Source organism: Lycorma delicatula, chromosome 8, assembly GCF_047948215.1.
Source record: "Lycorma delicatula isolate Av1 chromosome 8, ASM4794821v1, whole genome shotgun sequence".
Lineage (NCBI taxonomy): Eukaryota > Metazoa > Arthropoda > Insecta > Hemiptera > Fulgoridae > Lycorma > Lycorma delicatula.
Genome location: NC_134462.1, coordinates 106,550,940 through 106,577,249, shown reverse-complemented (window position 1 = coordinate 106,577,249; position 26,310 = coordinate 106,550,940). Strand labels below are relative to the sequence as shown.

The following is a 26,310-nucleotide window of genomic DNA, read 5'->3' as shown; positions in this document are numbered from 1 at the left end:
ATGACATAGTAAAGTCTTAGACATTGGGACTTGGGACATATGTCCTAAGACATAGCCAAGTCCAGGCTGTAAGGAGGATGAACAAAAATGTCCTGATGGAATTGATTCAGAAGTTTTTGAGTTCTTTGAGCATTGTGACGACAAGTGTTGTCATGCAAAAAACAACACCGGATGACAGCTGACTGCAGTGATTGTTCTGAATGGCCCTAAGTTTCATCTCTTCACTCACATGAAGAAATGTCTTGGGTCGCAGCATTTCAGTTATGATGATGAGCTTAAAAATGCCATGAAAGATTGGCTAGGTACCCAGGTGGTTAGGGAGCCACTGCAGCCGATTGGTTTAAGGTTCCCAGGTGGCTGAATTTTATGAAGAAGGTATTTGTAAATTAGTGAAACACTATGAAAAAAGCTTGAATTAAATGGCAGCTGTGTTGAAAACTAGTTAGAAGCTGTAGTTTTAAGTTGTACATAATAAAATAGTTTTATCTCTGCAGGTTTTTTATTTATAACCAAATGGAGGTTACTTTCTGAACTTCCCTTGTATTTATAGATACACTATGATTAGTTACTTCTGTGAGACAGATCCATACACTCACCAAGCCAACATTTATCATTTTTTCATGTTTATTTTATTTCAATTATTCTATGTTCATAATAGTCAATAATTAAAATAGTAGGTTATTTGTAATATACTTACTTACATTAGTATTATCAAAGTAAATTTTGTAAATATATTGGAGTATTTTTACCAGTTTTAGAACATTTTGATAATGCTGAAAATTCTATTTACCTAAGTATTTGATTTTTTTCATATTAAAAATATCAGTTCCTATATAATGAATACTTTAAGAAGAAAAAATATTATTTTGTTTTAGAAAGTCATATGATACTAATAATATTGAATAAAATATTCCTTTACATGATTTTTTTAATTACAGTATATATTTACCTTCATCTGTTTACAAAGCCTATGCAACACTGGAGAAAAGTAAAAGCTAAAGCTAAAATGTTAATGAGAAGCTACCTTTTCTCTCTTATCTAAAACTACAATACCATGTATTACCTACTGTTTTGTAAACAAAGTAATTAAAGTAAAATTTTACTTCTTTTGGATGATTCATTTATTTAAGCTTATATTTTGGTAGTTTGCTTTTTTATATAAAAGAATACAAATTTATGTAAATTTACAGTCATTTAGTTTCATGAGAAATAATAATATTTATATTCTGTACTTAGATAAGTGACTTGAAGGCGTGGTTGAAGGACTAAATTAGAATAATATTTATGTTTACAAATGATAATAAATATCTTTCTAATAACTATAGAAGTACTATTTTGTTTTTAATATTTTATTTTTAATTTTGTTCTTTTCTTTGCAGCACTGACTGTGCGATTCTTGACAAGAAGATATATTGGAGAATATGATCATCAAGCAGGTAGTTTTTTTTTTAAGATTAAACCATTATTATGAAAATTTAACTAAAATTTAATGCTTATTACTAGTAATTTCATTATCTGTTTCCTCAGCAATTTGTTTATATTTATTTCATTTTTATTATAGGAGAAAACATGAATAATTAAAAATACATTATTAATAAAACAGAACCCTAATTTTATTTCAAATTTACAAAAAATGTTAAAAATTGTGTAATGTTAGGTTGAAATGAGAAAATTTTAAACTATAAACTCTGCTTTTTAGATATCCCTAATTGCTTTTTTCAAATCATTAAACAATTTTATTTTATTTCTCTTTCTTATATCCTCATTACCTTTTCCTCCTTCTTTTAATCCTTTCTTCTTTCTTTCTCTTTCCTGTTTTAGCCTCCGGTAATTACTGTTCAGATAATACTTCAGAGGATGAATGAGGATGATATGTATGAGTTTAAATAAGTGTAGGCTTGTATAGTCTCAGTTCAACCATTCTGAGATGTGTGGTTAACTGAAACCCAATCACCAAAGATCACCGGTATCCACGATCTAGTATTCAAATCCGTGTAAAAATAACTGATTTAACTAGGACTTGAATGCTAGAGCTCTCGACTTCCAAATCAGCTGATTTGGGAAGACACGTTCACCACTAGACCAACCTGGTGGGAGTCCTTCTTTTAATCCTAATGTTAAATAAAAATTCAATTTCATATGATGATCTCTATTTTTTAATCTTTTATCTTGCATATTACTTTACATAATATCATGAATTGTCAAACACCTCTTTCGCAACTACTTCTGAATAGCATGTCTATAAGTGATTGACAGTTATAATTTTTATTTTTCCATTTTCTTGTTCATGATGGTCAGTGATGACATTAATTTAAAATTTAAACTTTATTTTAACAAACTGAATAAATTTATATAAAAAGTTGTTTTTTAGTTTAGTTTATCACTAAAAGTTAAAATTTTATATTACAAAATATTATATTATACAAATATAATCTGGTTCAGTTAATCAAAAACAGTTATATGCTGTCATACAATTTTCATAAAAATTATGACATCAGCTCAAAAAATTAACTGGATGAATTGTAACCATCTAATTTTAAATATGCACAAAACCATTGCATTGTGCTTGTCAGTTAGACATAACATTGCTAATTGCTACAAAAGAATTCCCATTAATGGTTAAATATTTCTGTCGCCCACAAAGTGAAATTTCTGAGTATTTTATTAGATGACAAGTTGTTGTGGGATGATGAAATTGATTTCATTTGTAACAAAATCAAACTGTACTTTTTTGCTCTGAAGCAACTTAATAAAACACCAAGCTCGACATCATTATTAAACATTTATACATAAATTTATTCTCATACAAAATATATCACTGAGGATTCCTCAAAAATCAGAACAAGTTGTTAAGTTACAAAATAGGTTGTCAGATCATTATCTAAACAAGACCCATAAGTATGAATTGTGTAGACTTACTTATATTTAGAAAATGAAATATACTTGCGTTTATACTATTCTTGTGTTTATATTTATGAAAGTGTAATGTTTGCTAAAAATGACCACTAATTCTTAAAAAATAACACATATTTACCAAACCTGACAAACTCAATACAGTACTTTGGCTTACAAGAAAAGGCCTTAGTATGTTTCTACTGCCATTTTTAATAAATTTCAGAAAAATTGAAAAATTTTCTCACCAATTTATTTAAAATAAAATTAAAACATTTTCTTTTATGAAAACATTACTTTTTTGATGAATTTTTAAATAATACTAATTAAAAACTAAAAAAAACCTCTGATTTTTCTACATCCCGTTCATGTCATAAATAAAAAGAGCACTAGGAAAGTTTTGCAATACAACTTTATTTTTTAAAATAATTACCAGCACACATTACACATTTGTCCATCCTTCAAAACCAGTCTTCAAAGAAACCCTGCCATGTTTCATCAGAGATCTGGCCACATTCATTGTCCCAAGCCTTTAAGAAGTTATCATTGCTCATAAAATACCTCCCTTTCAGTCTGTTCTTCATCTGTGGGAAAGACTGAAGTCAAATGGTGAAGGTCAGGACTGTAGGGAGAGTTCTCTAACAGTTTTATTCCAGTATTGGCTAAATACTTGAAGCAAACTTTGGAGAGCATTAAGGAGTTCCTCCTTAAGTTTGGGTGCAGCTTCTTGAAAGCTTCAACAACTTTAGGCAGGCATTCTTTGGTACATCACTTCCCTATAACTGTCTTCTGTTTCCCACACAACTTGCTCTAAAACTCCTCTCACACTAAAAAATACCACCACCATTCTCTTTGCTGATCTGGATTTTTGAACTGCCATTGGGGTCTCCTCTTCTTTGAACACCCATACTTTGTTCTGAGCCTTGGTCGGGATGTCATAATAGTAAAGCCAAGTTTCATCACCTGTCACAATAGTGTTCACAAAGGGAGATTTCCCATTTTCAAACTTTTTCAGTATTTCATGGCACCATGAACAATATGCCATCTGATCGTCGGTCAAGTTATGTGACATTCAATAGTACAAAGCTTTCTAGCTTGAAGGTAATCTCACAGAATAGTATAAACTGTTGGTGCATTAATGCCCAAGGATACTTCTATTTATTAGTAGATCACATGACTGTTTGTCTCAAGCATTTTTCATATTTCAGCAAAGTCCCCTCAATCAGACAGATGAAACCCTGTACTGCCTAAATGTTGTTTGCACCATGAGGACAATCCTCTCTCTATTGGAAACCTTATATCACCATCTTCAGATGTCCTAGTCACATATCTTTTATTAAAATATTCTCGGATTGTTCTTCTTATGTATGCTGGAATTTTCCTGTTTTGGAGCTCACTAAAGATTATTTCCCACAGTATTTCATTAAAAGCATTAATGAACATTATGGAACCTATCCTCCTCATTCTCCACATTCCCTCTACTACTGACTTCACTACGCCCTTCACACACTCTATAGAATCAATCGCTGAACGTCCAATCCAGAAATCATACTGATCTGGATGTAACTCACCAAATGCCTCCACTCCCTCACTTATCCTCCTAAAAAGCATCTTCTCCAAGAGTTTTGCGTAACAATCCAGCATATACAATGGCCTGTTCGCTGTCTGTGCACCAATAGGTCCATCCTTTTTTTTAACATGACCAACCTCGCACCCTTTTACCTTTCGGCTACCCATTCATTTAGTAGCACCATGTTCATGGCTTGTAGTACTTTTTCTGGCTCCATCTTAACAGTGCTCACTACAACATGCGCAATCTTTTATATATTTAAACTCTTGTAACTTAACTATTTGATAATGAAAATACTTTATAGCAATAACATTATCATAAAAACTATTCTATTTGAATTAAATAAAGTGGTAATTAAAAATTTAACAAAATCTCATTTAATTTACACTAGCTAACTTTTGCCTGCTAAGAATTTATATATGTGATTCACATCCTTCTTCATTGTGAACTTCCTGACATCCACATGATTCCACCTCCTACTAATGAGACTGGTAAAACTTTATAGTATGAATACTGCAAAATGTTCAAAACTTTATTGGCAATCATAAACTAGAAGTTTTAATAGTAAATAATTGTAGATCAATAGTAGCATTGTTGTCATTGTTAATCAGTAGTGAAAATTACATATAACTATTAATCTTTAAAGGATCAAGTGTTTCAATATGATGTTTTTTTTATACCATATTCCTTTCAGTAATTTTGAAACCATTGGCTGTATGTTTTTTTATGACAGATGCCAGCAGATATTATTGTGTAATTTTTATTTAGGACGACATACTTAGGGTACAGTCAAAACATACATTAGACTTAGATTTGAATTGTTCACCTTTCTTCATTAAATATATAATTGTTGTATTATTGTATATTTCATATTGTTCAAGCGTATTAAGTTATAAGTTTTCTTGAAGAACATTAAGGTTAATATTTATTTGGTAGATTTGTGATTTCCTTCTGTGAAGTAATTAAAAAATGTTGATTCTTATTTGATATGGTATTCTAAATTGATATTTTCTTTATGTTTATTTTATCTTTAAAGCTGTGATTCACTTCTTCAACATAAACATTGTGGCACACTCAATAGTTTAATTTATATATTGCAGGGTTACTACACTATTTAACTGATAATATATTTTTTTGTATTTCAACTTTACTAATGCATAGATAGAACAAACCTGTTAGAACTAAACATAAAATAAACCATTGTGTATAAAACATTGTTGCTGACTTAATCCCATGAGTATGTAATTAAACTACTCCACACAATATTCTATATTAGAGAAATGGGATGCAACTTCAAAGATATAATGAACACATAAAATCACATTTTCCAATTACCTCATGAAAACAAAAAAACAAATCTATCAACATTATCAAAAGCTTTGATGTTCTAAAATTACTCAAGAAAAAAAGGTCACATCTGAAACTTGAATATTGATAAAAAACTTGTTTACTAAATGAATAGATTGATACATTTTTTGACTGTACCCTAAATAATAATAGTTGTCTTTATTGAATTACATTATAAGTTATATGTAGCTCAAAATAATTATTTTATACAGATAATACTCCTGGTTTCTAGACCAGGAGTATGGGACCTCACAATGAATGGAGGAGTTGAACGTCACAATTAACAAATAGAAAGATAATAATTCCAGTGGTATTATAAAATAAAATAATAATATTACTAATTAACAAAATTAAAAGTAATAGCCATGTTAATTAAACTCCTTAATCAAATGAACATCTATACATCCATGGCTTTTTATAGTATTTAGTCAGTTGCCACCAACTATTGCCATTTAGACAACCCTTCAACTCATCTTTTTCTAGAATTTATTTATTTAAATATTGTAACCTAAATTCATACTGGTCAGATGTTAAGAAATGTGTTTATTCTTCTTCTTTTCTTTCCTCAACACACACTCTTCTTACATGTTGAATACACTTTAAAAATATTTGTTCATGAATATTCATGAAAATATAGAACTAATTATATATTTTATATTAAAATCCAATTCCTTATACATCAAATGACTGTAATTATTATTGAATATTGATTTATCAATTTCATTTTGCCTTTAACTGTGTTTATAAATTCTTCAATTTTAAAGTCTGGATTTATTTCTATTTAACTGGAATGGTCCCAAGACCATTCCATTCTGTATAAAAGTAAGTCTTTTTCTGTATGATATATTTTAGTAATATATTTTAAACACTGTATTATTTCTATCTTATCTTTCATCTTGTACCCCATACTTGTGATCCATAGATCTGCATAGGATTAAAAGTCTCTGTTTTCTTATCAAATCTAAATAATAACTTATAACCATGTAAACAGTAAACCACATCAACTGATACTAAAGCAGAAAACAACTATACCAATCCTGACCACAAAAACATTGATATATGAATTTAAAAAATAAATTGTTACATTAAATTAAATTTGGTTCAGTGTCATTAAAAATTATAAATTACATATAATTTCAGATTATTTTTGCAATTACATGCCTAAAAAGAATAACATCTTACATTATAAGGGATGGACTGGTGAAATGGGAATAACACATTCAGTTCAGGAATTATCCTCAGTATAAAGCTTATTTTTAGATAAAATTAATCCTTGGCAGGTTATTTACATAGGTAGGTTAAAAATATAAATGTTTATAATATCTGTATGTATTTTTTTTTTTTATGAATGAAATATTTTGTACCATCAGTACTACTAATATGAGGTGTAATACACCTTGTGAGTTTTCTGGTTATTAAAAACATATCTTTAATCAAAAATTATTTTGAGAACATATAAAGATTTTACACATCATTATTTTTAATAAATTATTTCTAAACTGGTAATGTTGAGAGAATATATCTGTCTCCAGATGAATTATTTAAACTGAAGAAATATGTTCAATTGCTCTCAAGGTGAATCCTTTTTATCTTACTGATTTTGGGATGTAAAATTTTTTGTTTAATAATTATTCAACTAAAAATAAAATAGTTTTAGTAGTTAAAAAAACATTGTATTATTTTACAAGTTATTTTTGTGCATCCCCATTTCATAAAAGAATTAAACCAAAAAATTTTAAACTGTGCCAACCATAGTGACTTGACAGAGTAGTAGCATCTCTACCTTTCATCCAGTAGGTCCTAGGTTTGAATCCCAGTCAGGTTTAGCATTTTTTATGCACTATAAAAATTCATCTCTCATTAGTGGTGTAATTGAGTGGTTAGGCTGTAATTGCTTTAAAAAAAGGAAATAAATCTTATATTGTATTACCTGCTTGAATTTTTAATGTGTCATTCTGATGCTGCTGATAATGATTCTTAAAGCTGAAATATCCCAATTATAGGAGTAAAATGTAGGCAGACTATTGAAAATTCTGGTTTTATCTTATTTTCATATAAACTGATTAATTTCTCTCATTTTAAATTATGTTTCGCTACTGTTTGATAAGCTGAAAAGTTTTAAGATAAATTTTTGTATATTAAAAATTTGTTTCAGAAACCAGGTATAAACATGAAGTCTTAGTAGATGGAGAGCCAGTACTTTTTGAAATTCTTGATTCATGTCCTAAGGTATGTTAGACAATTTTATGTTTTTTCACAGTAAAATCACTATAATTTAACTGACTGGATGGGCCTTATAACACAAGTAAATGTTTTGTTTTTAATACTGAGTAGTAAGAAACATATTTGAAAGCGGGTACCATAAGTTGATAGTTGTAAAAGATGTGTTGTGAAGCACAAGTCACTAACAAAAATATTGTTTGTAGCAATTCTGAAGAATTTCAAGCGTCTGTACCTGGCTCACTGACAGTTTATGAGTGAAATGACCAAATATTTTTCAAGAGGCTAAACATATAAGAGATATTCAGTTTACTATTAAAACCTTTATTCTGTTCACACACTAACTGGTTACATACATATTAATACTTTAGAAGATGAGATATAAATATTTTATATATTTATTTAATCTTTATGTATATATATATATATATATATATATATATAGTATATATATATTAGTTATATATATATATATAACTAATATATTATATATTTTATATAATTTCTGTCATATTTTAACACTGAATTTGATTTCTTTACTGCAAGAAATAGTATTAACTATCTCTTCTGTAATCTTATAACATATGTATAGCCATAAATTCAAATTAAGTGTAGTAAGTGTAAGTTTTGTAAGGATAGTTGGTTGTACATTAGTTCATTTTGCTTACATCTGAGCATGTGTTCATGTTAGTGAGTATCATAGTCAGTGTGGTTGTTGGTTGTTGTAGTAAGCAAGAACTACCACAACCAACAGATAGGGAGAGAAATAAACTGTTTTGCAGTACAAGACAATCTTCAGTTTTCAGTCACTTTGCATCATTTGACAGCATCTTGTCTATTTCACTTGGACTGGATGATATTTTCAATACAACAAACAACAGTATTTTTTAATACTAAACCAAAATGCCTGAATCAAAATTGACATGCTTCTTAGCTAAAAAGTGATGCTTAGAAACCAGTAACTAAATAAAATTAAAATTATATCGCAGTAAGATTAGAAGACATGTCAAGAGGTAGGTTTCTGCTGCATGTACAATTATACAAGTACATACATACTCAGGAGAGCATATTTCATCCTACTCTGGCACTGCAATAGTAACTTGAAGTTAAACTTTTGTGCCTCTAAAACACCCTTCCAACCTCCCAAGAACTACATTTTCAAAACTTAGACTTACTGTAAATACTTGAATGTTTTGGTATGAAAACATTTTCACATTGTTTGAATTGTTTGTTCACACATTCACATTGTTTGAAACACAGTGAATTCACATTATTTGTGTTTACACTCCAGGATACAATATTTAAAGTATGTTTCTGTTTCCGATCTTGTTTTTTTTTTTACATGTTCATTTTCATTATCCATAATTCCAATCCTGATCTGAGGTTCATTGTTTAGTTTTGTAGCAGTTTTTTTTTCTAGGGTGGAGTTGCAAACACCCCGTACACATCCCCAACATGAAGGATCAGTGGGTTTTCTTCTAAGAGTTCCAGTTTCCTTATTTTTGTTTATTATTTTTTTTTTTTTGAAGAGGTGGAGGAACCCCATTTACAGGCTCCTAAGCAGTATCAGTTCACTAACAGGTTCCACAAGGTGTTATTAAGTATGTATGTATACCTGCGTACTACCGACTAAACCTCCATCCCTGACTCCCCACCCTTCCTGGAATAGCTTAAGGAATCATTTCAAGAAAGGGGGTGATATGCTCTCACACACAATCATACACCAATTGCTCTGTGTAATCATGCACAGAGCAAGAAAATAAGAATCACACACATCACACCAAACAGTCGCAACAGATCAACAAACAAGCATCATACACATCAAGCACACAAGCCTTTCACACTACTTACCGGAGGTTGCCATTGAGTACATGGGCGGAGTGCCCCCAGCCTCATCATACCCAGGTGATCCCCACATGCACGGGGAACCCCCTAGGTGCTCAGCAGAGGGCCTGTCCACCCCCGATGGCTCGTTATCAAACAAGACTCCTTCCAGGTCCTTAGTTCTTCCATAACCTTGTCTGTAAATCCAGACATCACCTTCCAGTTATTCTCTGATTCTACTAGCACAGCCTGGACCTCCTCAGGCATGAACATAGTCTCTTTATGGATGTTACTTAGCAATTCCACTTTCACATCCTCAAATTTGGGGCAGGAGAAAAACACATACAAAGGAGTTTCCTCCTCATCAGAAACTGGGCAAGAATCAGAGTAGTCCAACCCAAATCTAAATAGGTAAGATCTGAATCCCCCCATGGCTTGCCAGGAACTAAGTCAAACAGTAATCAAGCAAGCCATGGGATCGATCACACCATCTCCTGACTTCTCTCACCAAATGGTGCATCCACCTTCCCTTATCATCATCATCCCATTGTGGCTGCCATGAATCCATAAGTTTGTCCATCAGCATTCCAGTCTACTTCTTCCTTTCAGCAGGTGGTATTGACCCTAACTCCTGCAACCTCCTCCAGCATTCTATTACAAGATCAATCAGGAGTAGCCCAGCCAGCACCTCCACCACAGCTTTGGAGATGATTCGGTACACAGACACCACTCAGAGGCAGCAGCACCTCTAGCATGCCCCAATATATAGCATACCTAGAGACTCCACCCCACACTACTGCACCATATAAAAGTGTGAAATAGGCCACTCCTACTAATAGTTTCCTACTCTGCAATCTAGGGCTCTGGCGATTAGGTAATAGTCCAGCCACCAGCTTTAGTACCTTGTCCGTTTTTTCACTAGCCTCACGTACATGAACACCAAACGTAGCTGGGCATCTATCCAGACACCCAGGTACTTTATTGCAGGTTTAGAAGCAATTCTTTGGCCCTCCAATGTTAGTACCAGAGTGGGTCTCATTCTCAGAGCCGAAATTACAACTACTTCAGTTTTATCTGGGACCATCAGCAGCCCTACATCACGCATCCAATCATTTATTGTGTAATAGGCACTGCACCATTTCCTAGTCAGACTGCTTCTTCCCCAGCTTACAAAGCTCTATCTACCCTGAATTCTCCACATGCTGGGTTATCTCCATATGCTCATCTGTCTGTTCAGCAGAAGGGGTGGAAATATTGCATCCTGGAATGTGCAAACAACCCTGAAAGCAGGAAAAATGATGGAGGTAGGTGATGAAATGAAGAAATACAGTGTTGATGTAATATCACTACAAGAGGTCAGATGGAGAGGAATGGATAGAATGGACATAAAGGATTATAGCTTGTATTACAGTAGAAATGATAAAAGATCTGGCAGGTATGGAACAGCTTTCATGGTAAATGCAAATGTAGGATGATGTCTGTGGGCTTTTGAGGTGGATTGTGAGTGAATATGTAAAATACAAACTGAAGGGCGATTCAGGAATATAACTATGATTTCAGCCTATGCGCCAACAGAAGAAGCAACAGAAGATGAAAAAGGAACCTTCTATGAAAATTTGGCCAGGGTGTGCAGCGGAGTTTCAAAATATGATATGCTGCTGTTGTTAGGAGATTTTAATGCAAAAATCGGGATGGAGCCTCTTCCAGCAGAAGTAGCTGGAAAGTAAATATTCCACAAAGAAAGCAGTGAGAATGGAAGAATGCTGGCAGAGAAGCAAGCATTGTTAATTAACAGCACAATGTTGGAACATAACAAAATCCACCTGGTTATCTGAAAAATGCTAGAAACTAGTATAGTCAATCAAATTGCCAGCCTCTATGGCATGAGTGGTAGTGTCTCAGCCTTTCATCCAGAGGTCCCAGGTTCAAATCTCAGGCAGGCATGGAATTTTTCTTACAATGCAAAATTCCATTTCCATATCTCACACACAAACTTCAAGCTTATATGGCAATATAAAAAAAAGAAAAAATTGACCACATGCTGATGTCTAAAAGATATGCAGTCTCTGTGTTAGAACAGCACAAGGCACCAACTTGACTCTCATCATTTTATGGTCAGAACTGAAATTTTGGAAAACATGTCAGTGAATGACAGAGAACCAACTCAAAGAAGTTGAGATGGGGCAGAGAAAGATTGATGAACAAGGAAAGGAGGGATGTCTCTGAAAGTAAAACTCAAAAATGCACAGAGGTAAATAGAGAGAAAACAAGGTGATGTGGACAGGATGTGGGATGCCACAAAATAGGCAGTGTTAGATGGAAGCAGCAGAGGAGACCACTTGAGAAAGAAGAGTGGAAAGGAATATGGAATAGTTCAATGGAGAATGTAGAGTAATGATGTTAAAAAAGAATCAGCTTAGAATAGCGATAATTCAGAGGGAAACAAGACAGAGCGAAGAGAAATAAAAAGAAGCTAGGAGAGCAGCTAATAAAGTGATTAGAAGGATAAAGAGAGAGTAGATGAAAAGTAAGCTAGAAAGCATAGAAGAGCTCAATAGAGCAAACAAATCAAGAAGGTTCTACAAAGCTATTAGAGTAATGAATACTGGGTACTGAACTAATGTCAGGGAATGTAAGGATGAGGAGGGAGACATAACAGAGGAAATGAAAATTGGCCGAACAGTTTGAAAAGCTATGCTCCCAGGATGAAAATATCCAGAAAATAGAAAATTGGGTATCAGAGTACCATACAAGAAAAGAAGAAGTGCCAGACCTTACTTTCAGAGAGGTTAAGTGTTGAAGAGATTGAAAAACAGGAAAGCAGCTGGTGAGGATTCAGTGATAGTGAAAATGTGGAAATATGAAAGAGAGGAACTGGAAAGGTGAATACACAGACAGATTCTGATGATTTGGAGAGAAGAGAAGATGCCAGAAACTGGAGGAAGGACTGGTGTGCCCAACCATGTTTGTAAACAAGAAAAGTTGACCTGCAGCAATTACCATTGAATTACTTTGTTAGATGTAGCCTAAAAAGTCTTCTCAAAAGTCCTAACAAATAGATTAAGCACTTTAGCAGAGGGAATAGTTGGAGAATACCAGTGCGGATTTAGGCCTGGTAGAGATACCATAGATCAAATATTTACGCTACGGCAAACCATGGAGAAGTTCTATGCACATGACATAAGTTTATTTGTTATTTATTGTTTTTAAAAGTTGCAGATAGGCTTAGTAGTTAAAGTATTAAATGCTCTAAAGAGTTATGATATTCCCAAAAAGCTGTTGAGAATGACATGTTCAATAGCGTAGGTTCAGTATTAACCAATGGAAGGAGTAGAGAGTTTGATATAGGGAATCAAACAGGAGGATGTGCTCTCAGCTATGCTCTTTAATCTGGCACTTCAAAAGGCACCGGAGAACATCGATATGAGAGAAAGCATCATAAACAGAATGGTACAAGTACAGGTGTGCATGGATGATGTCTTGGTAGTGAGAAATGAAGGAGCCTTGAAGGAGATATTTGGATGTAATAAGCAATCCTACTGTGATGAGGATGAATAGTTTTTGAGAGAAGCAGCAAGAGATTGAGAAAACTAGAGACAAATCATGGAGGAGGTTGCAGCCTACACCAGGTTGTAGCGCCAAGATACATACATACATACATAAAAACATTTTCACTTTTTACTTTTTTTTTTTTAAACTATCCGATGATGTTTTGTTTCACCACTATTTCTGTTTTTCAGTTTAGCAAAATGAAAACTAAGCAGTTTTGAATTTAGATTTTGTAATATAATATTTAAGGTTCTAGAATATTTTTTACATATTTTTTTTATTTTCTAACTTATTTGAAGTTACCTCTTTTGATATCCAACATACTTGAAGCAGTGATAATCATTTAAAATGATTATCAGTTTTGGTAATATAATAACTGTAAAATGATAAATAGATGTAAAAGATTACATAAATTTAATTAAGTTATTTAATTAATAAATGATTGATTTATAATATGCACATCTTGATTACAAAAATAATCAAGAAGTAAGCCCAAACAACTTACAGACAACTTCTTAATCATGTTATTTTTTCACTTCACAAATTTATTGTTATTATTTAATTTGACACTTAAAATTACAAGTATGACTAAATTTGTTTTCCATTTAAATCTTAGTCCATGAGTAAAACATTAAATAATGAACATTTATTTTTGATTTTTTAGTTACTTTGTTTTTTTAGTTACTGATTTTAGTTTAAGTTTATATTTTTTCCTAAAAATACCCAATATTAAACTAAAATTAACCCACTATTTCTGCCAACTGAATTACCAGAATCACATTACTAACAAACTAAAATCATTATTAATTTCAGCTGCCTAGTTTTAAATTTGGAAATTAATAGCTTTGTCATAAATGGCAAATAAAACATTGTTGAAATATTTTTTAGAAACCTACTGATTTAATAAATAAAGTATATGCCTGCTTGACCAGGAATGTTATGGTAAATTTCTTTTCTTAGCTAACTTACTAAGCTAAGCTATACTGTATTCAGTTAGCTTATAGAGTGAACCCACTGGGTTGGTCTAGTGGTGAACTCATTGCAAATCAGTTGATTTCAAAGTCGAGAGTTCTAAGGTTCAAATCTTAGTAAAGGCAGTTATTTTCATACAGATTTGAATACTAGATCGTGGATTCCAGTGTTCTTTTGTGGTTCGATTTCACTTAATCACATTTCCGGAACGGTCAACCTTTTTTTTTTTTTCTTTCATTTCCTGTTTAGCCTCCGGTAACTACCGTTTAGATAATACTTCAGAGGATGAATGAGGATGATATGTATGAGTGTAAATGAAGTGTAGTCTTGTACATTCTCAGTTCGACCATTCCGGAGATGTGTGGTTAATTGAAACCCAACCACCAAAGAACACCGGTATCCACGATCAAGTATTCAAGTCCGGGAACGGTCAACCTGAGGCTGTACAAGACCACTTCATTTACATTCATACATATCATCCTCATACACCTCTGAAGTAATATCTTATGGTGATTCCAGAGGCAAACAGAAAAAGAGAGAGCTTATAGTGAAGAATTAACAAACATTGCGTTTGTTTGAGTTAGTTTGTCATGATTCTGCTGAATTTTGTGTTTCTGTTATTTATTTACTGGTTTTTTTTTTTGGTTTTTTTTCTGTTTATGTTATTTAATGCCAATAAAATAATTTTTTTTAAATGTACTGGAACATGAATATAATGTATTCCTAGATTTGTGTCTGTACGAATTGAGTTATGCCATTATTTTGACACTGTGTCAAACAATAGTGCCATGAAAAAGCCTTCCAACCTAACATAAGTGGAAGTTGTGCTACTTCATTGTACAATGTGATTTGCAAGTATGAATCTAATAATGAATTACAGTTTCGTAAAAATACAAAATCCCACAGGGTAAATGAAGAAAAATTTGACGATTTTGATAACAACGCAATTTGTAAAAAAGTACACAAATTTTATTTATTAAGAAATGGTTTAGCAATGTGTTACCTTCTCTGGAAGATAATTCAGTTATTGTCTTAGATAGCACCCCCTTATCATTTATGTAAAAAGGAAAGAATTCCAGGGTGTCTTGGAAAAAGAATATAAAAATGTGTCTTAGTTCAAAAGGTGTAATTTTTGAAGAGGATGACCTTAAGGTACAATTGTTGCAAAGGGTTTCATATATTAAACGTAATTTTAATATGTAATAAAATTGATGAGTTAGCAAGAGTCAATGATAAAACTACACTTCGATTACCTCCCTATCATTGGGAACTCAACCCAATTGAGTTAATTTGGTAATAAATCAAAAGTTACATAGCATTAGAAAATACTACTTTTAAAATATCTGATGTTAAAAATCCATGCTTAAAAGCCATCGATAAAATGGGCCAGCAGGAATGGTAAAATTGTATAAAATATGCAATGGATATTATTGAACCAAACTATTGGGAATTCGGTAATATAATAGAAAAAAAAAATTGGTTCTCTCATTGTATCTCTTAATACTGACAACACTTTGGATTTCTCACAATCAGAGGATGAAAAATAATTTAAATTTATTATTTGTTTATTATCAGAGAAATTTAATCTAAAATATTAATGAACTTTTATTGTTAGCGGACAATTGACAATTTCATAACTCTTAAAAAATTTAAGGAAACTATGTAACAACAAATAATTTTAATGAATAAAATACTCATGGGTTATTACATGTGCTGAACAATGTTAGAAATATATATTGTTAAATTTAAAATGTATGTATAATTTTTGTAATATATAATAACACATGATTTCTGAATATTAACATCGCGCAGTTTCTTTTATGTGCATCAGGATTTACAGGAGTTGCTTGTGAATCAAAGGTCTGAACATTCATACACGCAGTCTATTTACTTGAACTCTATAAGCTAACTGAATTAGGTATAAATGCCTATTGCCTTCAGCCACCAAGATTCAATTTATTAAATACCCTTTTGCAAGGCCACCAATAAGAAGCACCTGCACTTTGTCAGTGATAAATATTATCCAGTGATACCTGGTTAAGTAAAGTATTATTTTACATAATCAAAATGTTACTTTTACGAATATATAAGTTTGATAAAATTTCAATTTTGTACTTTTAAATATTATCATATTAATTAAATATTTAATTTAATAGTTATTGTTTGGCTTAGGGAGATGATGAATTTCCAAGCAATGAGACGATAAATTGGGCTGATGGTTGTTTATTAGTATACGCAATAACAGACCGAAGATCATTCAACTATGTACGTAGAGCAAAGCAACTTCTAAGTGAAACACCTCTTGTGCTTGTGGGAAATAAAGGTGATATGGTTCATCTAAGACAAGTGTCAACTGAAGAAGGTTGGTATATTATCTCATTTTATTAATGGGAATAAATTATGGCAGCTGGCCATTTATAGTAGTTAAATGGTAGGAATAATGTTCAGCTGAAAAAATCAACCTATCACATGCATCTTATCTAATAGTACTTCGTTAGGTAAGGTAGCTTGAATAAAAAATTTGTCTATAATCCTGTAATTTATTCAATAATATTTTAAAGATTAAAAATAGATTCATTTAAAAAAAAAAGGTTTAAATAAAAACCCTATTTAAAGTCAAACAAAAATAATTATTTCAGTCCATTCTTTCATTCCCAGTGGTGTTGGCAATTTTTATATTGTTAAAATACTTTAGTATTTTCTTTCTTTTTTTAATAAATAAAATTATAATGAAATAATAAATAAAATAAATTTTATTTAAATGTAAACTGAAATCTCCAATGACGATAGCAATTTTCAGTTTATGGAATTTAAAGACAATCTGCAGGTAGGTAAGGTAGAAAATTTAAAAATGAAGTTTAATATAAACAAAATGGGTATAGTAGGATTAAAGAGGAAGATGACATTAACAGCAATGATGTTGCAATTTATATTTTAGGAAATAATTACTACCAGGATAGGAATGAACCCAAAGAGTTTTCTTTTAGTACAAGTGTACATACTGACCACTTAGTATGAGTATGATGCTAATGAAATAATGAGTAAACAGTAAAGAAGATTATGGAAGAGAACAGAGAAAGTTATCATGAGATAATATTGGGGGATTGGGATGCTGCAGAGAAGGAAAAGATACCAACTAGTACTTAAAAGAAGACTACATATGGAGATTACTTTGAAACAAAAGTAGATAACATATTGTCTATGTAGTAATACATTGGCTGTGATACCAATTACATTTGTCCTAATTTCCGTAAATTAGGACAGGTGAGGTTTCCTAATTAGGAATTAAGTGAGGTATCCTATTTTCCTCTTGATTTCCCTTCTGTACAGTACAGGTGCTAGGTAGTTGATAAGAAAAGGTAAAATTTGATGTTACTTTGGTGAGATACCATACTGTATTGGTGTATTGGTGTATTGGATACCATACTGTGTTGGTGTCTAAACAAGATAGACATTGTGCAGCTCATAACTCTTCTAAGTAACTCAAATAGTTTTATTAATGACTGACAGATAGTGTTAGAAGAGGCAAAAGCTTACGAGATATGAATTTTCTATAACATATCAGTAGAAATGCGAATACCAGACAATTGGAGTTTGTACTCATGAAAATTACATGATTTAAAAAACTATCACAGCCAATGTACATCTGCAGTGATGCAAACTAAGTTAGTACAGTACAAACTATGGTTCATCTCAAACTTAAGTTGAAGCAGTCACCTAAACTAGATGACTGAAAAGTTCAACCTTTCCAGTTGTCATATCTATCAGTTTAGTTGCAGTTTGGTCAAATGAAAACCTTATTCCATAATTAACTAGGTTGTAAAAAAACACACAAACTATTGCAAACTACTTCATTAAAAAAAGAAATCCTTTTCGGCATGCCAGAAGGCAGAGCTAGATTTCAGGGAATAAAAAAGATTTCCACCTTAAAATTAAGAAAAATTTGAACTTTACTCAATACAACAATGGTTGCATGTGAAAAACGTTTCAGATGTTTAAAATATGAGAAGCCCCATCTTCTTACAATTCCAGCAATATTTTATTTGATCATCCCTTGCCATAAGGATTGGTCATATCAAAACTTGTTTCAGACAAAACTTTCAGGTATGTTTAGAAGACTGATAACCACTTTAAATAGATTCAGTACTGTGCCTATTAAGGGCGGTATGATTCTTTTTTGTCTTTGAAACCTCATTCTTTCAACCCCCTGGGCCAGTGGTTGGTGATATAAAAAAAAAAATTAACTAGGATAAGTTTATCCAAAGAATAGCAGGAACTTTAAACGAGTTCAATATTTTACTTAAGAAAGTTATAGTGATATTAATAAGTTATTTTTTGTTTTGGTCACCCTTGCCGTAAGGGTTGGTCATATCAAAAATTGTTTCAGATAAAGTTTTAGGTAATGTTTAGAGGACTAATGACCACTTTAAACTGATTCGATACTGTGCCTATTAAGGGAGATATGATTCTTTTTATCTTTAAAACCCCATTTTTTCCACCTCCTGGGCCAATGGTTGGTGATATCAAAAAATTTTACTTACATAAGTTTTAGGCCCTTATAAAAAGAATAGTAGGCACTTTAAACGAGTTCGATATTTTACTTAATAAGAAAGTTGTTATAGCAATATTTTATTTTTTTCAAAAAAGCCCCACATTTTCACCCCCAAGATCCAATTTTTGCAGAGCTGACAGTGGTTTTGGCGTTTGGGGATGTGAAATATGACGATATGTCAAAATTTTCCAGAAGTCAAATCATAGTACCCATTACAATAGGTAGCTTTCTTATGAAATCTACCTAATACTACAGTGTTTGTCCTTTTAAATTTGGCAGGCAGTTCTTTTAATTATACAGACTTTAATTATTTAATTAACTTAATCTATAATAAACTACTAATCTCATATGAAGTTACAAACAATTGCTGAAAGATCTAAAACTTGATTAACATAAAATGCTGATTGACATAAAATGGTTTTATTCATCCAATTTATGATAACAGAATGGTATGGATTATTCTTACAGTAATGGTCCTTTCTCTGAGAATAATGATGTTTATTGTACAAGGCAGTCAATGTGATGAACAAATTGGATCTGAAATAGGGCTGAATTTTATCTTCACTAGTAATTCTTCTCAAGAGAAGAATTCCAATTAGTTAAAATTGAGAGCATGTTGGCGGTCACTCCTTAATGTCCAGGTAGGCTACCTTAGATGTTAGAAGGAATTTTAAGTAGCAGTATGCTAAGAAAGGTATAGATGTTACTAAATAAATAACGGTGTATAAGAAGAACTGCTTTATTTGCAGAGAAGGCAAAACTACTACAGACTCAGCCTAGATAGCATTAAGTTTATCTGGTTACAGTGAACAAGTAGAGAAAGTTTGTATCATGTTTTCTAAATTTGAAATCACAGATTTCAGCAGTAAAAAATCATTTTAAAACGTAAAATGTTAAGATGATCCAGTGTAACATTTTAATGTTTAAGATTCTGTTCTAAAACTGAATTTTATTTATAACTGTTTTAATCATTTAAGTTATTTATTTGTTGTGATGTATCATTTTCAGAAATTGACATTATTAATTCTTTAAGTGTCATTTTACCCAAATAACATTCTCAGACAGTGTCAAAACTAACGTGAAGTTATAATGTTCTATAGTTATTTTTAATGTGCAGTTTTTTATCATTTTTAACAGCTTACATTCATCATATGTGCCAATGTACAACTCAGTATGAAGCTTTTCATCACATTTTACTTTACAAGTGACATTAACTAATGCCAGTTTTACCAAAAATCAGTAATTATTTTAATAAAGCACATAGAAATCATAAAGCATTTATTTACTTAATGAAAGCAGTAATTATTTATTAGAATTATTACTTTCTTTTATGTATTGCTTTTGTATATTATTCATGTTTGGTACTGGTTTTTTTAAAGATCTCTGATTCATTAGAACATTGTTTTGTAAAATTTAATTAAAATTTAAAGGTTTAAATAGAAATTTACAATTACTATCCCATTCACTTACATAAAATGAACTCAATAAAGTGAATTAATTTTATGACTGAGATAGTTAACATGGGTTTAGCATTTTAAATTTTAATTAAATATTATAAAAGAACATTTTGATGAAGCAGATATCTCTCTGCAAGCACAAAAATGAATAATAGATAAAAGCAGTACATGAAAAAAATTAATTAATAAATAACATTATATTCTACTGCAAGAATACAGTTTAAAAACTATTTATTTTTGTTAATTGTTGATAGGGTTCAACATGATGACCATCTGTATCAATGCATAACTCAAATCATTTATCTAAACTACCCAGGATTGGAATTCTTGTTTTGCAGACTACTGATCTGATGTACTGTCTAGCAAAAAAATTCAAAGGGGTTAGATCTGGGGATCCAGTTGGTCAGCTCTTTTACTACCACAACCAATCTACCAATTTGAAAATGTACATTCAAGTAATTATGATGTAATGATAATTTGTGCCACCTTGTAAAAGCTATCATATTAAAATTATCTTCAACCAACCTAGACTTGAGTAATTGCTGCTACATACTAATAAACCAGAAATAAATCACACCACAGTAGCAAAGAATATAGGGGCATAAATCATAGTTTCTATCCAAATATTAATCTTTGGAGAGTCTTTCATTGCCCTCTTTCTTTGGATTAACAACATGCTCCTCCATATTCTTGTTCAATCTAAACTAATTGCTCTCAATCTATGCTCTCAACTCTAATCATGCCCTCAATCTAAACCAATTGCAATTCTTCTCTTGAGAAGAATTAATAGTGTAGATAAAATTCAATCCTATTTCAGATCCAATTTCTCCATCATATTTACTACCTTACTGTACAATGAGCATCATTATTCTCAGAGAAAGCACCATTATTATTCATATTTATTATGTATTTATTATCCATATTCTTCTTAGGGGTCTGGAAAAATAAACTTATAAATTAACATTTTTCATTAAAATAGTACCTGAGATTGTCACTGGGTACAATAATAGAAATAAATAAATTCAGGAAATAATTAAATTAAATGTTAGCTTAAATTTACAAGAAAATCAATTAGCAAGTTGGGACGTCTTGTAAGGTTACACAAGATGACTGACTGACTGTTATCACAAAGAACTTAATTTTCATTGATATAGGAAAAAAATCCCTAACATACATATGTTATGATTCAAATAAAGAGTTTGGGCAGTATTACTGCTAGAAGGAGATAAGTTAAACAGAAATGCTGAGAACCACAGATATCAAGAATTAATGGTATAAATACCATTTTATAAGGGCTGTTTTTTTTTCAACTTCAAAAATCGTGCATCAAAAATAAACATGAGATAGGCGGGAACCAGGTCTGTGAATCGTGAGATTGCACCCACCCCCACCATAACCTCTTCCATTGCCGGCTCCACTGCATCAGTCTGAGCCAAGCTATGGGTAACTGAACATGGCTGCTATGATCAATGCTCTCACCAAGTGTGAATTATGAAGTGTGATATGTTTTCTGCGAGCAGAAAGATGTAGCACTGTTGAAATCTATCGCAGAATGAGCCTAGTGTATGGTGAAAACTTTATGAGTGATGGTAGTGTACAGTAATGGTGTACAAAATTTAAAGAAGGACGAACAGAGGTCCATGATGAAGGTGGGCAAGGACGAAGTCTGTTGCTACTGTACGCCTCATTGAGCATATTGATGATTTTGTGCACGACAAAATGGAGGTTTACGATAAGTGAACTTTCTGCAGAAATCCTAGAAATTTCAAGGTCTTCTCTGTATACAATTGTGACTAAAGACCTAGGATACTGGAAACTATGTGCATGTTGGGGTCCCAAAAATATTAAATGACGATCACAAAATGCAGTAAATGGCATCAGCCTTAATGTTTCTCATGCGTTACAATAATGAGAAGGAAGAGTTTTAAAAGTCTATCGTTACAGGCGATGAGACTTGGATCTAGTATGACAATCCAGAAACCAAAGAACAGTCTAAGCAGTGGATGCACACTTCTCCAAACAAGCCGAAAAAGTTCAAACAGACTCTAAGCAACAGAAAAACAATGGCAACAGTTTTTTAGGACCCTAAAGATGTCTTGGTGGACTTTACGGAACAGAGGACAACAATAACAAATTAAGTTTATTGTGAATCTTTACATTGCCTCCCCAGAGACGATTTAAAGATCCAGAACAATCAAAGAGGTATACACTTGTCCGGCTTAATTTTGATCCATAACAATGCACGACCACACTGTGCCAACATGATGCAAGATCTTACCAAACAATTTAAGTAGGAAGTTTTTGACCATCCACCATATAGTCCAGACCTAGCACTTAGTGATTTTCACTTCTTTTGAGAATTGAAGGCATGGTTGGGCAGACAACACCTCACCACCAACAAAGAACTTGAGGAGGCTGTCAAGATATAACTTATCTCACTGGTGACAAACCTCTTTGAAGAGGCCAATGAAAAGCTGGTGTCATGATACGACAATGCCTCAATCGTTTTGGCGATTATGCAGTAAAATAAGTTAGATACTACTCAACGTTTAGTAATAAAATCATTCTGTTATGTCAATATGTCTATTTTTTATAGTCCTATAGGAGGTTGAAAAAAAAACAGCCCTCATTTTTATGATTCTTTTGAGTTAATACATCATACACGAACAAAAATATTTATATACAGTTTTCATTTGTCTAGTGAACTGATGTTATAAAAAAAAAAAACATTTTAATCTTAGAATTTAATTGTATTAAATTATGAAATTGTTTATAATTACAGAATTACATTAATTATATACCAGTTTTTTTTAATTAAAAGCATCAGATCGTAAAATGACAGAGACTGATTGAAAATCCAATAAGTGAGTCTTATACATTCAAAAAAATGTTACCACAGCATAAAATAATTATCAGAAAAAAAATGTTACATTACATTCATTTTATATGGGTAAAAATATATGTTATAATAATTTTAACTGTATCTTTATCACAATTTTTTTCAGGTGAAATATTAGCGAAAGACTTTGAATGTTGGTTTAATGAAGTTGCTGCTGCAGAACAAGTAACACAAGTAGGAGAAGTGTTTCATGAACTTTGTCGTGAAGTGCTTAGTGTTCGACGTAAAAATAAACAGTCATTATTAGACCGCATGCTCGGTAATAAAGCATCAGTACGTATGTATGCTCGTGGCAAAAGTGATAGTGCATTGCCAAAAGATTGACACATGCATAAATAACTTCTTTTATTTATATGTGTACAATCACTATATTGAACCATTGTTCTACTTAGTACAGCAATGATCATCCAAATAGAGTATACACATTTACTAATGTTCAGCCACAGTATTCAGCTGGTATTGTCATTGCTTGTAAATACAAGAAGAACATTGGAACAATCTTCAATTAGTATTGTTACTTATGGATAGGAATGTTTTGTATTATGTTGTCTATGTTCAACCTATTATTCATGACATTTTAAACAATATTTCAAATGATTCTCTTTGTCAGCAGCAAAATAATTTTTTTAACAATGAACAGGCAGCAGTGTTTATTTTACATTGGAAAAACAGATTACTTATTAAAATAGTTTCTTGTAAACTTCTTCTTTTTTTTCTTACAATGTTATTTAGAATTTGAAATATTCCCAAATTTGACCATTGTAAAAAGCATTTGTATAGTCCATTTGCATTGTCACCATCTGATAGTAGAGATTCAGAAAGTGTTCTGAAATAGGATAAGGAGATAAAAATTAGGATTTTAAAATAAAAATTGAGACAGATGTTAATGTTACACCAAATAACATAATGATGCATAATGTTGCTTGTGTTTAGATTGAATGTTTTATACTAAAATATCTACTCTTCAATAATCTAAGAACATGTTTATAAAATTAAACTTTTTTATAAAGAAAATTTCACTTTCTGAATCTTGACAAACCAACACAGAAAAAGGGAATGTCACAATATTTATATTTACAGTTTCAGATATGTTACTTTAATGACTAATTTGTTATTAAAATTATTTTTTATTTGTAGCACTCTTAATGTAAACTAAATTTAAATACTGATGATTGTTATTACTAATCAGTAGTAACCGTAGTTTAGCAGGCTATTATAATATTGCTAATAGGGTAATATGAAATTAAAATTGTTTCAAATCCATTTAATTTTCATAAACACTGAAACAATATTTGTTAATAATAATATCCTTGGTTTATCTGTTCGTATTAGAATTTTTGTGTTAAGATGTTTTTAATGTGGCTGTGAAAGGAAAAATAAATAATTTTGTGAAGGTTTTATTAATTTTATCCTACTGCAAACAAATCTTAATCCTTATCTATCATAGGATTTTTTCAAGATTTTATTTTTTATATTTCAATTTACTTCAGTCATTTTTTTAAGTTAAACTATTAATAATATTTATTTTGCTTTCATGTCTGTTTTCCACTCTGCATTATATATAGGTTATTGCTATATAACATAGAAAAGAAATATCTACAAATAAATAATCTTTTTATTCTAAATGGTGTATAATAATATATATTGTGTCAGGTATCAGTAGATATGCTACTTGATGTATAAAGAAAGGACTGCCGCCAAGAATTTTTCTGGATGGATCAAGGGAAACTATGGTAAAACCCTGATCAGAGCAGCATCATAAAATACACAACTAATTACAAATTAAAGATAAATGATTGTGGTTAAAATCCATATTAATTACATGGTAAATTTTTACGTATGTATTTTTTATGTTGATTCAAAATATGACCTCAAAATTTGTCCTAGGCTTCATTTTTTAATTGTCTCTTGTAAAGGATGAAAATTATTAAAATGATTTATTTACTCTTAAGGTTAAACACTTGCAAAGATTTGTAATGAATCAGGGTTTATATTAATAATGAAATATGAATGTCTGAAGATATTTATAAATGAAACACATTTATGAAAGACTAAAAGTGGAATAATTTGGAGTGTGACCTGTGACTGATATAGTATTACATCATAAAATGTAATTACTACTAACTGGTTACTAGACTCATTCCTTCTAGATAAAATATATTTATCTCAGTAATATGATTTAATAGCCTTTATTAATGACCTCATAATTAATGTAGTCATTTTAATCATTATTTTTACTCTGGAATAACGTAGACCAGAGAATCATATTTACATGCGAATACCATTGTGGGTTTGATATTTGGTTTTATTCCTACATTTTCTAGTACAGATGTGTATTATTTTTGTATGTATGATATATTAGTAATTTGTATAAAAGTTCTTCGTAGTTGTATAAATCATCCTAAAAGTGTTTACTATGTGTATGTAGTGAATTAATGTTTAAATCTCAAAGTAGTATTACTGCTTTGATTAAACAATCATATGAGCTCTTAATTTGGGTTTAAAATAAGAGATCAGGACAAATCCCAGACCCTTGTAATTTTGTGTGATAATACTACACGACTGGCTAAGTAGGAAGCCACAATGTATGTTTTTTTTTTGTTCCTATGGACTGGAGTGAATCTAAGAACTACTGAAACAGATAGTTATTTTTGTAACACAAAAAGACACCACAAGTAAATTCAAGAAATTTCTTGCATATTCTAATCTTCCTTTACTCATAAAACTTATTCCATGCCGTGAAGGTGATCTGTCATTCTGCAGATTACCTGACGTACCTCTGCCTCAGTGATCTCAGAAGATTGTAAGTTGGTCTCGAAAACCGTGACTTCCCATCTGACACGCTGGCGGTATGAAACCACAAACACCATAGTGTCATCCAGGAACAAATCATTCAGCAAAATATTAAGGGCATGGTCCTTAACAATTACCACTCCCTCGCAAGACGACAAAGCTGACAAGAGGACATCTTTCCTGCACTTATGACCAAGGGCTCTGTATACAACACCCCAAAGATCTCTATTCCCTT

General features: G+C 31.4%; 1 protein-coding gene across 2 annotated transcripts in view; it reads left to right on the top strand.

Annotated features, from left to right (window-relative positions):
• The window catches only part of LOC142328736 (ras-related and estrogen-regulated growth inhibitor), an 88,092-nt gene extending 63,410 nt beyond the window's left edge, over positions 1–24,682 (top strand). The window contains exons 3-7 of one of the 2 annotated variants that reach the window (XM_075372718.1): positions 1,380–1,436; positions 7,965–8,038; positions 16,547–16,736; positions 19,395–19,567; positions 23,389–23,526. In XM_075372718.1, coding sequence (XP_075228833.1) covers positions 1,380–1,436; positions 7,965–8,038; positions 16,547–16,736; positions 19,395–19,525 — 452 coding nt within the window. In that variant the 3' untranslated portion in view covers positions 19,526–19,567; positions 23,389–23,526. Of the gene's footprint in view, positions 1–1,379; positions 1,437–7,964; positions 8,039–16,546; positions 16,737–19,394; positions 19,568–23,388 lie in introns of both variants that reach the window. The other variant, XM_075372717.1, reaches the window with a different exon arrangement.
• The last annotated feature ends 1,628 nt before the right edge of the window (positions 24,683–26,310 follow it).